General features: G+C 41.9%; 2 protein-coding genes across 9 annotated transcripts in view; both read right to left on the reverse strand.

The window, feature by feature from the left end:
* The window catches only part of rgs12b (regulator of G protein signaling 12b), a 47,169-nt gene extending 36,709 nt beyond the window's left edge, over window positions 1-10,460 (reverse strand). For 2 of the 4 annotated variants that reach the window (XM_063884707.1, XM_063884706.1), the window contains exons 1-4: window positions 10,308-10,460; window positions 7,631-8,939; window positions 6,566-6,805; window positions 4,954-5,931 (exon numbers count right to left, since the gene is read on the reverse strand). In XM_063884707.1, the coding sequence (XP_063740777.1) occupies window positions 4,954-5,931; window positions 6,566-6,805; window positions 7,631-8,698 (2,286 nt within the window). In that variant the 5' untranslated portion in view covers window positions 8,699-8,939; window positions 10,308-10,460. The remainder of the gene's footprint in view (window positions 1-4,953; window positions 5,932-6,565; window positions 6,806-7,630; window positions 8,940-10,307) is intronic. The other 2 variants (XM_063884705.1, XM_063884704.1) reach the window with 2 other exon arrangements.
* A 920-nt stretch (window positions 10,461-11,380) lies between these two features.
* The window catches only part of htt (huntingtin), a 39,416-nt gene continuing 35,935 nt past the window's right edge, over window positions 11,381-14,861 (reverse strand). For all 5 annotated transcript variants that reach the window (XM_063883400.1, XM_063883398.1, XM_063883399.1 and 2 more), the window contains one exon: window positions 11,381-14,683. In XM_063883400.1, coding sequence (XP_063739470.1) covers window positions 14,470-14,683 — 214 coding nt within the window. In that variant the 3' untranslated portion in view covers window positions 11,381-14,469. The remainder of the gene's footprint in view (window positions 14,684-14,861) is intronic.

Below are 14,861 nucleotides of genomic sequence, written 5' to 3' on the forward strand. Positions count from 1 at the left end.
AAACACAAACGAAAACACAATCTGCGTCCCAAGCGCCCTGTGGGTGCCCTTGCTGTCAGTGGTCTTTTGGATTACTCGACATTTTTGGAAATGAAAAGGCAACAGGAGTCAGGAGCAGAAAAAAGAAAAAAGAGGAAACAGCGAGATGATGCCCGTGCATCACTTGCAGGTAAGTGTCCACGTTTAATCTTTCTTAAATACGGGAAATATGTGCAGCTAGTGTAAAGCTTAGCCTATGCATACACCTTGAACTAGCTGACGTTATTGCTAATGTTAGCAAACTCAAATATGTGTTATAACTTAGGCGCAAGCTAAATTGAGATTTTGCTGTTAAAAATTATAACTGCATTTTGCAAGTAACTGATGCCAGTTAGCCGTTACTTTACTTTAGATATTGAATAGTAGACAGTTTATGGTTTATTTTGACGTGACGGTGGCCAATACTTTCTCAGTAACAGTTAGCAGTCATTGCACTAGGTAGGCTAACAATTCTGGCTTCAGACCATTTATCACTGTGTGGCGTGAAATTAATAGTGTTTAGCCAGGCATTTAGAAAAGTTTACATAGCATTTGAGAAAGTATATTTTATTTTGGAGTTTGCACTTTCAAATGTCAAAAGTTTGTTGTTTTGCTGTGTGTTTGCTGCTGCTATTGTTTTATATGTTTGGTAATAAAAAAGTTAAACTTTTCCGCGAATGTTTTTTTATTGGGGGGGGGGGGGGGGGGAGGGCATCATGAAGGAATTATGCTTAGGGCACCAAAATGGCTAGCAGCGGCACTTTTTGATGTCTTTTATACATAAATTATGTATAAAAGACATCAAAAAGTGCATTTTGCATAATAGGGGACCTTTAAAGTGTTTGCACTGATGGTGTTCTGTGGACAGTGTGAAATAACATTTATATATTGCAGCACCTAGGTAAGGTCTTTCAATAATTGTGCAACCATTTGCACCATCCACAGCTTGTAATATTAACATAATCCAATCATAACATGTTGTCATGATTACTGAAGCTTGTGTGTGTGTGCGTGTGTGTGTGGCTAGACAGGTGTTATTGAAATTTTAATATTTAAGTGTCATTTGTATAAAGACACAACTCAACATGTAGACACTACTACATGGATGTTTACATGGAGCAGTTTGAGCAGAAGCATTCCTCTGTTACACATGCATGTCCATTCATGATGGGTTTCTTTTTCCACTCAAATGTTAAATTCCACATGTTATGTGCAGGCATGTACAGCCCTGTTATTTGGCCAGCAGTTCCCGATAATACTTTAGCCAACCCCAAGGCGAAGTCAGAGCACATAAATACACACAAATAAACAAACAAGGGATGGGCGTGATGACAACACTTCTGTATCACAGGAGTGTGTTGTGTTCTTCAATTGGATTGTATTATATGGTTCAGGTGGGTAAATTACTGGGTTAACTTACTCCCTTTATTAATGAGAATTAATGATAATAATTAATATAATAATAACAGTTATTATTATACATTACTGCACAGCACCTTCACTGAAATACTGGTATGCTTCACTACTTATATTCTTACTTCTTTTCATATTCTTCATTTTTTTCTTTAGTGGCTCTATTATGCTACTTTTTGGGTTCATTATTTAAAAATTAATATAAGCTTAAAAGTGCTGCAGCATATTTTTTCACCCTCTGTCTGAAACCAGAGCCCAGTCTGCTCTTTGCCTTTGCAGAACATTTAAATCCACAAAACCCTATTTGATACACTAAAGCAAAGGGGGAACTACAAAAAGCATAATAGGGCCCCTTTAAATAGTTCTATAGTTGCTACTTTTTAACAAATGAAATCCTTTTAGTGTGTTGATGTTTGCACCATCCAACACACAACCATATGTAGCAAACTCCTTGTGTAACCCTACCTGGTGTCTGATTAAAGATAGTACAGTACTTTTGGAAGGAATACTGCATTGGAAACACACAAACTGGAATAAAGTTGACTCAGGCCAGCGGTTAAATAAAGCCATAAACCGCTGCTTTAAATGAGCACATGAGAAAATGACTCCATGGGTCATCAAGATTTATTGTCTGAAAGCCATCTGACAATGATCTAACCACTCTGCAAAGTGCTGTAAACCAAAGAGTTTACCTAAGAGAATCTTGCGTTGCTTTCCCAAGTCTACAATTAGCCTTTTAACAACTGCTGTCCCTCAGTCTTTAGAGGACAACAGAAATATTCAGCTCCTTTTTCCTCTCACAAATGAAGCAGCTGTCTTTATCCTTAGGAGCGGCTGGATAACAGTGGATCCCAGCTGACTGAAAGTAATTAATCCATGCTGACAGACTCCAGAGGCTACGCTGTGACACATGTTGAATCTGACCAGCTGATCAGGAGCAGGTCTCCTAAGTGTTTCATCAGGAGATGACTGGCCGCGTTGCCTGGGTACTGAAGGATCTGTGAGTGTGTGTGTGCCAGATAACACAGGGTTGAACATTCGACCGCTTATGTGGACGCAAACAGTCTCACTTGACGTCTGTTCAAACTAGTCAGTTTGCAACAAGTACTCATTTGTAATGGCAAAAAAAGGTTTGATAAGAGATGCTGAGATCTAGTATTTGACAAGGGGTTGTTATGAGAATTACCTCAAAGGCACAGACGACATGATTGAATTATTATCTCTTTAATTCTACCATTTGCGGCGGGAAACAGTTACTGTATCACATTTCAAGAACAAGGATTCAACCCAGTCTGTTCAGTGTTTTCCCCCTATCTATTATTTCCAGACATTAAATCCACAATGAGTTGCTCATATTTACGAATTTTGTCATGAAAGTAAATCAAAGACATGTGTGGACGGTTGAACTTAAGATTGAAAGGCATTTCAAAGAAGAAAATATTGCTTTGTTTTAATATTTATATTATAATCGTATTATATTTTAAATTAGTTTCCCATGGAGGTCTTGAATTGCAGGAGGCTGATGGAGGTTTGGAAAGCTAAACAGTGCCCCCATGTGGCGAACACAAATAATCTGTGCAGCAGAAGGGGAACTTTATTAAGTATGAGTATAAACCAGTTCATACTCTATTTACTCCCTTTAGGAAAGTGGTTTAGTGTCTTGGATCCCATGGAAGGAGGAAGTTGTGATGTCCACCAATCAGAGGGTCAGTGGTTCGATCCCCAGGCAAAGGTACATAATGCCAAAGTCCCCAGAAAACCCCCCAAAAAGTATGTGCAATTTATTGAAGCGATTGTAAATCTCTTTAGATGTAATGTATGTAGCCTCTCCAGCTACTAGTCCACACTCTGTACTTCCATCTGATCAAGACTTGAACCGGCAACTCTGTAGTGCCCAAGGCAAGTTCAGACACACTGAGCTCCTGCCGCACTGTTAGCTCTACGTAAAGACAGAATGCCCGCTCACTCGAAAGTCCTGAGTCTCCAGTCAGAGGGCATTGTTGAGAGAGGTTAACATCCACCTTCCTGTCAGTGTCAGCCTCCAGCCCGGCCCTGGCCAAATAAACACTTCCTCTGATTGTCCCCTGGGGGGCCCTGGGAACCTGTCTGTCCACCATTACTCGTGGAGAAGCACTAGCCCCCTTCAATATCGAGGAAACGCAAGTCTCTCCTTGGTTTTGAATCATAAACGTGCATATATCCGCTTGATATATCTGTCTCTTCCTCCCTATTGTCTGGAAACAATTCACCGTCAGTCAATAGTGGACTGTATGTCTCACAAATAAAATGCAGCCAATGGATTTGCAATGGATTTTGAGTTACAGCAAATAGTATTTCCTTTATTCAAGATATTTTTTGCACTACTTTTATTCACTAACTTGCTGTGCTTTTCTCTTTATTTGAAATGTCTTTGAAAATGCAAACATCTTCTCGATTTCTGCTTCTTTTACTTACTGTAGATTAATCAATAAATTATTTTCACTATCGATTAATCAGCTGATTATTTTCTAGATTAATTATTAATTAATAATAATTGTAGAACATAGAAGTCCAAAAACCAAAGATATGGAGTTCAATATGATTTAAACCAGAAAAGCAGGGAATCTCAATTCATATGAGGCCTTTTCTGCCTTTTTTTGGTGTAAAGAATTACTTAAGATTCACAAATCTTCAGAATAGTTGGCAATTATTTTTCATTTGATCAGCTGATGGAATAGTGGAGTTATCGCTGCAGCTCTTATCTTAATTTCCCTGTTTGTCACTTAATGCATGTAACCATGAAGCTCTGATTACTTAAAATGAATCTGTCAGCAAATAAAGGCTAAAACTAGTTCAAACAAATACTTTATTGAGCCAGTCTAAAGCCTGCTCTGCTGTTGCGTCTCATTACGGTGGGAAACAGGTGGTTTTCAGGTGCAGGCAGATGTCAGGCTTGTACATAATTCATGATCTGATACTGGAGCAGTGGGGATAAATAACTTATCAATCCATGTGTAGCAGGTCTGGGGAGAAAGCCAAGCGAGCTGATCGCATTATTCAGTACAGCACAGGGATGTTTGGTGGGGGCACAACAAGGTACATCGCAACAAAACCACCAAAAAGTTTCACTATCTGAGTGAAACAGAAACTTTCTAGAAGCGATAGAGTTAAACGTGAGGCTCTGAAGAGCAGCGGGTGAGAGTGTGCGATGGAGGGCAGTGGGATGAACACAGATGGATTTATGGCCTCAATAAACCGTAGTCTCGGACACACAGGAGTCAGAGTAACTTTCCACAGCAGGGGGGTGTGATGGGGGAGGCTACCTGCTGCCTGGATTCTCATCTCATGGTTAGTTTTAACACAACTCTTCCAACAAGCCCAAAGCCAACAACTGGTAAAGCAGGACTGAATGCAGAATTGTAGGAAGACAGACTACTGGATGTATCGGGGCTAAAATGTCGTAATAAGAATGAATAAAATAGTTGATCAGCATGGAAATTAAGGGTTATTCTAATCATAAGCATAACTATATAAAAGACATACCTTTTTGTCTCCCTCCTTTGCATTCCCTCGTTTCTTCTCTCGTTCCCCTCTCTCTGCTCCTCCTCTCTCCCGGTCTCCAAACAGCTTCTTAGCCCATTCGTCTTTCTGAGCAGCCAGCCGGTGTCCGTGGGAGTGGGGATGAGAGGGAGGAGGAGGAGGTTGGCTCCCTCCAGGTGCTGGCAGGTGGTCTCCGGGGGCCAGCGGGGCCCGGTAACGGTCAGCCGGGATCTTATTCATGGGTGGGGGCAGGGTGCTGCAGTTAGCTGACGACCATCCGTCGGTGGACTCGGCGTAGGACTCCTGGTCGCTGCTCAGGCCCTGGAGGTGACTGTGGTGGTGCTGCTGACGCCAGTCCCTCAACACATGGACTGGCAGCCAGCGCTGCTGCTCCACCCCTGCTCCTCCACCCCCTCTCTTCTCCCCTCCCACAGCTCCTCCTCTCTTCCCCTGCGAGTAGTGGTGTGGGTGGACTCCTCGAGAATGCCGGCCGGGGACATCGGGGTGAGCCAAGGGGAGAGGGTGAGGGAGGTCAGCCAGGTGTGGATCGTGGCGGTAGTGGCCGTTTCTCAGAGCTGGCGGAGGAGGGGGAGGTGGGAGAGGGGCTGAGGCCCCTAAGGTAGGGCTCCAGGCCTGCTGGGATGAAGGTGGGCTGTCCCAGTGACGTGGGCCGGAGATGTGGTTGTGGTTGGGAGGACCTCCAAGGTCGACTAAAAGCACTCTGTTGCTCTTCTCCTCAGGTAAAAAGTTTCCGATGCCGCTGTCGCTGTTGCTGCTGGTGCTGTGGTTCTGCTGGGCGTCGTTGTCTGGATCGTGGAAGGCCCGAGCTCGGACCCCCTCAATGTTGTCCCCCATGTCTCGATAGAGGACGGAGACAAACTGGAGGAGAGGCTGTGAGCTGGGGGGGAACTCCAGGCAGCCTCCTGTGTCGGGGTCCGGTGTGCACTCAAAGCCGAACCTCCTCGCTACACCTAAATGCACCTGAGGGGACAACAGAGAGGCAGTCAGACCTTTACTACAATGCATGTCACTTTTTCTCAGGGACAAAACAAGAAAATGTCTGGATTGCTAGCTGATTTTCAAATTCATACAGAAATGTAGATGTTAGTCTGGCTGATTAGCCTCAGAGTCCCAAATTTAAATCAACTTTAGGTTAAAATCTCAAGAAGCAAAAGGCTTATATATTAAACTTTGTTCCTTATTCATGAGTAAATTATTTAAATCATAACTTGGTATTTTAGATTGCAATAAAAGTTACAATGTGAATATATGCAACACTGCTGCATTTGAGAAGTTGGGCAAGTTTGTTGAAAATGGATATTGATATTCCACTATATTGTATTTGCACAGCTACAGTTAAACACCCTTTTATAGTATTGTTCTCCCTTATGAAGAATTATGAGGTCTAAACATTTTTTACGTGATTATTTATATAATCTTTAAAATCACCTATGTTACAATGAAAATAGCTTATTCTGTAAAAGCTATTATATGACGGTTATTATAAGGAATAGCTTATGTATTATGTAAGTCAATACAATACATTTTCTGTGTATATTTTTAGGGTAAAATGATGTCGGTGATTTCTAACCCTTATTGTATCTCATGGATGTACCTGGTGTTGACAGAGGTCTGGGTCCACGATGAACACGTGACAGGAAGTCCTCAAACTGCCCTCTTCATCTCGTCCACAGCTGAAATGAAACTCGTCGTGGTCATCAGTGGCCTGCATAGTGACCAGTCCGAAGAATCTGCGGTCGTCAGGACAACAGGCGCTGAAGGCCAGTTTCTCTGCAGGGTAGGTGGCCAGAACATGACCTCTGTCACTGCACAGACGCACGCTGTCATGCATGACCTGGTGGGACACAGTTAACATGTTACAATATCAGACCAGGAGGAAACCATAACAGTTTATATATACTGTTTATACTGCTGAAATACAGTAAACCTAGAAATTACTTTTTGTTTTCCAGTAAGGACAAAACCAATTGTTGCATAAAACAGCCATAAGGATTTTCTTAGGTTTTTGTTTGCCCTTAGCTACCTAAGTGTTCCCTGATGTGTTACTACAAGGTTGTTAGTAATATTTAAGCAACATTTTCAAGGACTCATAGCAGTTTCTCAAGGTTCTATTCATTTGTAAAACACTAGACAGTGGCCCATTTATGGTGATTGAAAAGGAGGATATGTGTGAGAGTATGAAGAAAAAGCTAGATATCTACAATCTGAAAAACAGTATACACATTATATTTTAAAATGTGTAAAATGATCTTCTATTAGAACACTATTTTCATCTTCTGTTCTGCATTTTTTCAATTTTGTATGTTGTCTTTCATTTGGTAGAAGCTAGTTTGCAATGATAATGAAACTGTGATGTAACATTAAAGGATGATGATGCTGCGAGTGAAGTGTAACTATGGTAACTGAAGTGCACATGTGCTGTTTTCTGACAGTAAAAAGCTAAAGTTTCAACAATACTATATGCCACACTCATAAATGTTCCCTGGTAAACTTTTTCCTCAGAAATTCTAAAAGGCACCCATAGCAGCTCCTTAAATGTTATTATGGAATTGTGGTACTTCATTTTAAATGCGTAATATCATATTGTTGCTTATTGGATTGTTTTACTAACTAAATAAGAAATATATCATCAGATGGTTAACAAAATACTGATGTTCACCTTCATGAGGACCAGTGAATGGATCTTCTGCTCAGCCCGGAGGCGCCTCATGCTGCATCTGATGGCCTGCAGGCTGTCACTCTCCAAGCTCGCCCCGATGGAGGCCAGCTCAATGGAGCCCAGGTACCCAACAATCATGCCCACATTGAGGATGCCCTCGCTGGGCTCCAGGCTAAAGTCGCCCCCATCTCCTACATCTAAATCTTGCTCTTCTTCGTTGTGTTGAAGGTGGAGATGGCGGAAGTCTGCATCCAGAAAGACCGAGTCGTCATTCAGAACTTGGGCCATCTCCTCCTCGGAGAGCAGGTTGGGGTTGCTCTGGGAACGGGAGGAGTTCCGATACGAAGGCAACTCTGGATCAGAAATCGGACATGGCTTCGACGATGAGCTGGCCCTGGGTCGGTCCTTGTCGGAGCTGCTGGAGGACTGGCTGGAGTTCTCAAAGATCATGTTGAAAATCCCTCCGGACTGCAGCTCGGCCACCACCCTCTCCGCCCTGTTGATGCCCAGCTGCTTAGAATCCAGTTTGGGTTTGTACCACCCACCACGGGCTCCACAGCCTGACCTGCTGTTGTTGTTGTTGTTAACACCATTGTCATAGAAGGCATCCAACTCATCATCACTTGAGCACGAGTCCAGGTAAGATGCTGCCATTGTGTTGCTGCTATGGTGACGACTTCCAGCGGTGCGTTGGTGGTGGTGATGGTGCCGCCTTTGACGTTCTCCTTCAGCGATCACCAGCTTCAGGACACCGGTGCAGCGTCCGATGAGTTTGACGACATCTTCATGCGATGCCTTTGAGACATTGATTTCATTGACAGAAAGGATGTGGTCTCCTGAACGCAACCCTACATAGTCTGCTGGACTCCCCTTCAGGATGCAGCTGAGGATACATGGACCTTGTCCTGTCAGTGTAAAGCCGTACCCAGTTCTTCCTCTCGCAACCTCCACGGCCCGGATACGACCCTGCTCCCTTGACGAGGATGGTGCACTTCCACCACCCGGGCGTCTTTTGGATGACGCATCCCCTTGCCTGAACATTGTGCCAGGGAACTTCCTCTTGTCCATTTAATTAGTAGGCCTACGTTTTAGTTAGTCATTATACAACCCTAGGCTCTGCTCGAGAACCAACGCAGGGCATTATCCAATGAGTCTTCCTGTCAAACTGCTCTGCTGACGAGAAAAAATGAGCAGCTGTTCTAAATGCAGCAGACGGGTGAAAGTTTCGTCCTCAGTTATGGCACAGCCGTGCTACTGTAGCATTCCCATCCTGGTGTCACTATTTCTCCCAATTCACAGACTCATTTACCTGCAGCACAACAGAACAGAATGATTGAACTCAAATGAGTAAATATTCTTGTACAGTATAAAACCTGGAACGGCTCCATTGACAATGATTTTGAAATGATGTTACAGATGACATTGAGGGCAACCAGGGAATTGTATGGGGACGTTTTATGAGCCAGAAATATACAAACTCAATTTGGGATAACAAAAAAAAAAAAAATCTTAATAAAGGTGTTGTTCCCCTTTAACATGCATACATCTTAGTGTCCATGATGCTTCCATGTCACACATCAAACATGCCCATTATGTGGTCTATGTGGCAGCATAAGAGGTCATGACACTTGTAAAACTGTCCAAAATGTCAAATGAATGCATTATACTGTCATTAATGGCAATGTTTTCAGTTGTTATGATATATTAAGTTGAAGGGATTGAACACACAGCCACACCTGTACAGGGTGGAGTCAGAGCAGCGCTGTCCAATGGGAAATAATGTTTTTATTCAGGAGGCGTTTACACACCTGGCAGGCATGCAGGTAAATTAGACAGACCCTGACCACAACTGGAACTACGTGGTAACTTTTAATGTGGCATATTATCAACATAATAGGGCCTGTGGCTTTTGTTTGAGTTTAACAATCGTTTGCTCACAAATAGTTGGGAACAATGTCTAAAAATCAGTAAAGAAAGAGTTACCGTTAGCTGAGAGTAGCTGACGCGTTACTGTTAGCTTAGCTGCACATGCTAGTAAAGCTACACGTTAGAACTGGTTGCAATGCCTGCTTTGGAACTAAACTAACAACTGTGTGTGTGTGTGTCACTTTACACTCATTAGTGCATGCATTCTCTCTGTCAATTCACGAAAGTTACCATAAAAAGTTTCTTGCCGTGACTCGCTGTTCAAAAGTGCACCCACCCGTGCTTAACCTGTTGTCCCGCCCCCTGATTTCCAGTTCTTTGGAATGTCGGTCTGTCACTATGGTAACGGTGCTGTACACAGACTTTTACATCCTGTCATTGGTTTCCCAAGTTGTCAGTCACACAGAGAACAGTTATGTGGGATAACTTGAATAAAAGTTAGTTTGAGAAATCACAGATAAAAGTATCAACAGTAGCATATTCCACAGGTGTCCAAACTCAGCAGCACGTCAGCGCCAAACTTGGTCTGCTTTTGTAATTATTGAGAGTATTCTTGTTAAACAGGGTGCATATATCAATTTGTATTCAACATCACGTAGCAAGAAAGCAAACGATAACAGCTGGGCACAATACGTCTGAATTGTAAAGCTGGTATAGCAAAGTAAAAGGTGGATGCAAGTCATTTTTTAAATGTATTTTTTATGTGTTCGCTGTAGCGGGTTTACTCAGCGGGAGAATAAAAATGACTTACTTGTCGGTGTCCGGTTGGGTTGCTGTTTGGGCAGTTTCCATAGTTTAGTAGCTAAGGGTTATTTAGGTAAACTCAGGGACGATGGGTAAACAAAAGAAAAGGCTGCACCATCTGGCGAAGTAGCCTTAAGAGGAGGAGGAGGAGGAGGCCGGCAGGAGAGGGAGGTGTGTTTAGAGAGGGCAGCGGGAGGGGGTGGTGGTCAGAAGGGGGACTTCAAACATGATGAAGAAAATACATCTCAGCAGCCCATTAAGGATACATAGACTATTGAAAAGCATCAACACAAGGTGACGAAGAGCAGCCCCACCCAACACTTCAAAGTGAAACAGTGGATTGATCTAGAAAAATCTAGAAAATAATCATAGGATTTATTAATAATAAAACATTATTTATTTGAAGTGTCATTTTTTGGACACATGATTTTCCTTACCAATTCTGAAACCTCTCCAGCTTTGTGATTTTCAATTTTTTTAATTAAAGTACAAAGTGTTTAGTGCAGCGCATACAGATGACATTATCAACCCTTTATAAGGATCAGCCATAAAAAGCAGTTTACCATGTGCAGTTGCTTAATACCTGTGCCATCGAGATTTCATGAACCATATGGCAGCTGTCTGCTAATCCTGTTAATACATTTTAATCATGAACTCCCCCCATCTTAAAGGGTGCTGTAAAACCAGAGCAACATATGTTTTATACTGTGGTGTCTATAAAAGGGAATTACAGGTCTGAGAAAAGGAAATTGTGCAAAATGCGATAACATGATTGTGTCAAGAGGTCAGTGAAGGTCTAATAACAGGCGTCAAATCCAATATGCTGCATAAATATGAACATCTAAATGACAATATGTTGGTAAATCATGTATGTTTCCTTGACTTTTTGTTTCCTGCCTGGCTAAGAGAGGAAGACAAGGCACAGTGCAGCAGACCATTAGAACTAATTTCCTCACAGGTTAATAAAGTTAGACAGGGAGTGGATCCTGTGTTTTGCAATCAGTCGTGTTTGCAAAAGATGAATCTGCAAACACGTTCGATTGACCTGCCACAACTCTCACAGACATCTTACAAGTTCAACATCTTTAAATAATTTATTCATTTCTACAACAGACCAAATGCAGTGATCAATCTCTTTAAAATATTGAAATGAACCTAAATACACAATCTTTTTTTTTTCACAGGCTTTTGTAAAAAATAAAAATAAAAGATGTAAAAGGAGGCTTGAAGCTCAAGACAGGAAACTGTTCAGGGAATTACATAATCTGCAGTCCTTTAACCACCTTTTAGAATAATTGTATAAATCACAGTTGTGGCTAGTCCGTAGCCAAACTGTATATTCTAAAACAGGGGAACAAAGGAGGTATTTTTCAAAGCTAAGCACCAACATGCTAAACACAAAGAGTTGATGACATTATGGAGAAGGCAATGAACTTGGCCGAGAACATGTCACGGTGATTCTCAGCTTTTTATTTAGACCTATTCTTTCTTAAAACTATTCTTTTCCAAGTGGCTGATTCTTCAAATGGAAGGAAAATAAAGTCTTTAAACTGAAAGCATGTTAAATCAGTTGAACATGACCTTTTTCCACAACCTCTACGCCCACCTCCCCAAAACCACAAAAGATTTCCGGGTAATCGCATTACCCCCTGCAGTTGTCCCCAGTCAGTCTTTTGCTGTTGAGAAGATTCTAAAAGACAAGATGAAAAGAACATTCTGCTTGGGATAATTTCCTTTAAATATCCTTTAAGTAGTGCAGGAAAACCAGTTTACGATCGTCTGTTTTCTTCCCCCATACAAACAGACTTAAACTGAACAGGATTCACTACAGTTGTTTAATCTACTTCAGGGAGGCCTCAAAATGGAATTCTAACAGCTGCAATGTCATTTATTATGTGGATATATTATATTAAAGAGGCCCTACTATGCTCATTTTCTGTTTTAGTTTTTGTGACATGTTTCCATGCTTTAATGTTCTAAAAGGTCCTGTATTTTTCCCATACTGCAGCTCCTTTTCACTCCCTGTCTGAAACCAGAGCACAGTCTGCTCGGATTGGTCAAACGCTCAGAGCTGTCCCACCCCTTGGATTATCACGTACAATTTGTTGGAGCACTATCCAATAGAAATCCAGGTATTATATAGTGATGTCATATGTTACCGAAGTCAACCAAAGGAGTCGAGTCAGGGCATTTCAGGCAGGTGGGGGGGTTGGAGAGAAACTCCCTTTGGAGGGAGCTTTGGGATTTAAGACTTTGCAGACCATTCACAGGCACGAAAACCTATGACACTAGAGGAAAGGGTAAGCCCTGAAAGTGCAATAGGGCCTCTTTAAAATGATCAAAAAAGAAGTCAGTCACATTGTTGGAAAAGTTGGAAAGTGGCAACATTTAGCATACAAATCATTCTTTTATGTATTGTTGCATATCAAGAAAGCCCCTAACAAACACGAGTTAGGCTAGGTTTTTTTTAGTGCTCTGTGTATTTAATATTCTGCACAACGAGTGAGGAAATATTTAAAATTCAACAAAAACACAGAAAAGCTCCTGCTGTCACCGTGGCATCGCTAGGCTACACTTTCTCGTCTGTTGATTTGTCAAAGCTGCGGTTGATCGCTAAGGTTACAAGGCTCCCTTTGGATTGCGTAACATCTCTTCCACTCATGGCAACCATACCCTCTGCGGAAATACAGTATTAAGGACTATGCAAGAAAATTAGCATTAACGCTAAGCATGCTTTCAAGCTTTCAGTGTACAGGACAGACATATATTCAGTCTTTATCTAAGGCAAGTGTATGTACAGAGTAACGCTCCCCAGGCAACTCGAGGTTAAGTCTTCAATAAAATACTTTCTGCTCATCGTGTATGCGTGTTAAGACAGACAGAAAAAGAATCACATTATCTTACCGTCTATTTTAAACATCTCTCATCTCAACACAGATCTTACTTCATCATGCACCATGGCTTTCATACTACTTTACAATATAGATTTTTTTTTACAAGATACAAATGTAAATCCATTTAAAGACGACTGCAAATCACTTCCAGTCTTAGTACAACATTAAAAGTCACATCTTACATCCTGAGAATTAAAAGAGTACAGGAAATGGAGAGGTGGAATCATTCCGGTGCATGGGGGAGAACACAAGACTTGAAAAGTAAAGCAGGAAAAAAAAATACAGATTTTAGCAATATGATAAAAATCAGAGGAGGAAATACTTTCCCCGCATGCTACTGGTTGAAAAAAGACGACATCACTGCAATTTTGGTATTTTTTTGCTTGGTATTTCGCACCCTCTTTAGTGTTTTAAATGGGCCCTTAGTCAGTTAAAAATATGGAGAATTTTAAAACTCAAAAACAGGGGGAGGCTTTCCACCTGTAGAACATCCAGAATGCCTGCACAGATACAGAAATGTCCTTTGACAAATCATAACATCTATCTTCTCATCATTGGAGAAAAAAAATAAATGATATGGCTATTAGTGATCATTCTTACACATAAAATATTTACTATTCAACTCCTGTGTCAGAGAATGACCCCAAGAAACATAAATATAAAAACAGTCTTCAGAGATTATAATTATTGACAACATTATGCAGGCATTTGTGTCAGCCCATTGTCCTAACCCGACCTTTAGCACTCTGAAAAATAGATGCATTGGAACTTTAAATATAGTAAATACTTTCCTCTATTTGACTTTACTGACATCACAATACTCAAGCAAGTTCTCACAGGAAAATAAACAAATCCAATCTCTGTTTGATTAATGTTATTTTTTTTTAATCAAGGTGCTGGGTGGGAGGAGGTGTTCAAGGTGCCGTCGTTCAGAGGAATGGTCTGTAGGGGTGTAGTCGGAACCACAGTTTGAAGGTTTCGTGTCCTTCTTGTAGGGGAACTCTTCAGACATTTTGTCCTTTGATTCAGCTTCTTTTTTTTTTTCCTTTTGCTTGCTCTAATGAATTCCTCATCAGTAGTTCTCATTTCAGGAGGGGAATGGGTGAGGCTACAGCAGGTTTTTCTAATGAAACATTCCCCTCCAGCTCAAACTAAGGAGCAGTGCATGGAGATCTAATTTCTCGCCCTACCACATTTCCCACTCTAATCCACTTTCCTCTCCGTGCTCCGCTGCCCCCGGCCTCTCTCCTTCTGCCTCTGTGTCCTCTCCTCTCCTCAGAGGGACGTGTCCTGGTGGATGGACTGCAGGCAGCCCAGCAGCTGGTGGTAGGGGCTCCCTGGCGACGCCACGGTCTCGAAGACGGACTGGAAAGCCCTGCGGTCGAGCTCCTCGTCGATCTGGTGCCGGTAGAAGTCCATGGCCACCAGGCAGAACAGGTTGACGTCCACCACCTCGCTGGAGCCCATACGGCTGATCACATGTGGCAGTCTGGTAGAGAGCGGGGGGGTTAAGGACAACAGACTGTACATTTACATACCCAAATACAGTAGAGATAAGGGATGGTCATAGTCATTAAATAATACAACTAGAATCGCCAGCTATTCAAGTTGTAGTTGCAATCAGTTTAAAGTCACCACGATCTAACCTTTCATCTGACTGTATAACC

This window comes from Eleginops maclovinus, chromosome 5 (genome assembly GCF_036324505.1).
Source record: "Eleginops maclovinus isolate JMC-PN-2008 ecotype Puerto Natales chromosome 5, JC_Emac_rtc_rv5, whole genome shotgun sequence".
NCBI classification, from domain to species: Eukaryota; Metazoa; Chordata; class Actinopteri; order Perciformes; family Eleginopidae; genus Eleginops; species Eleginops maclovinus.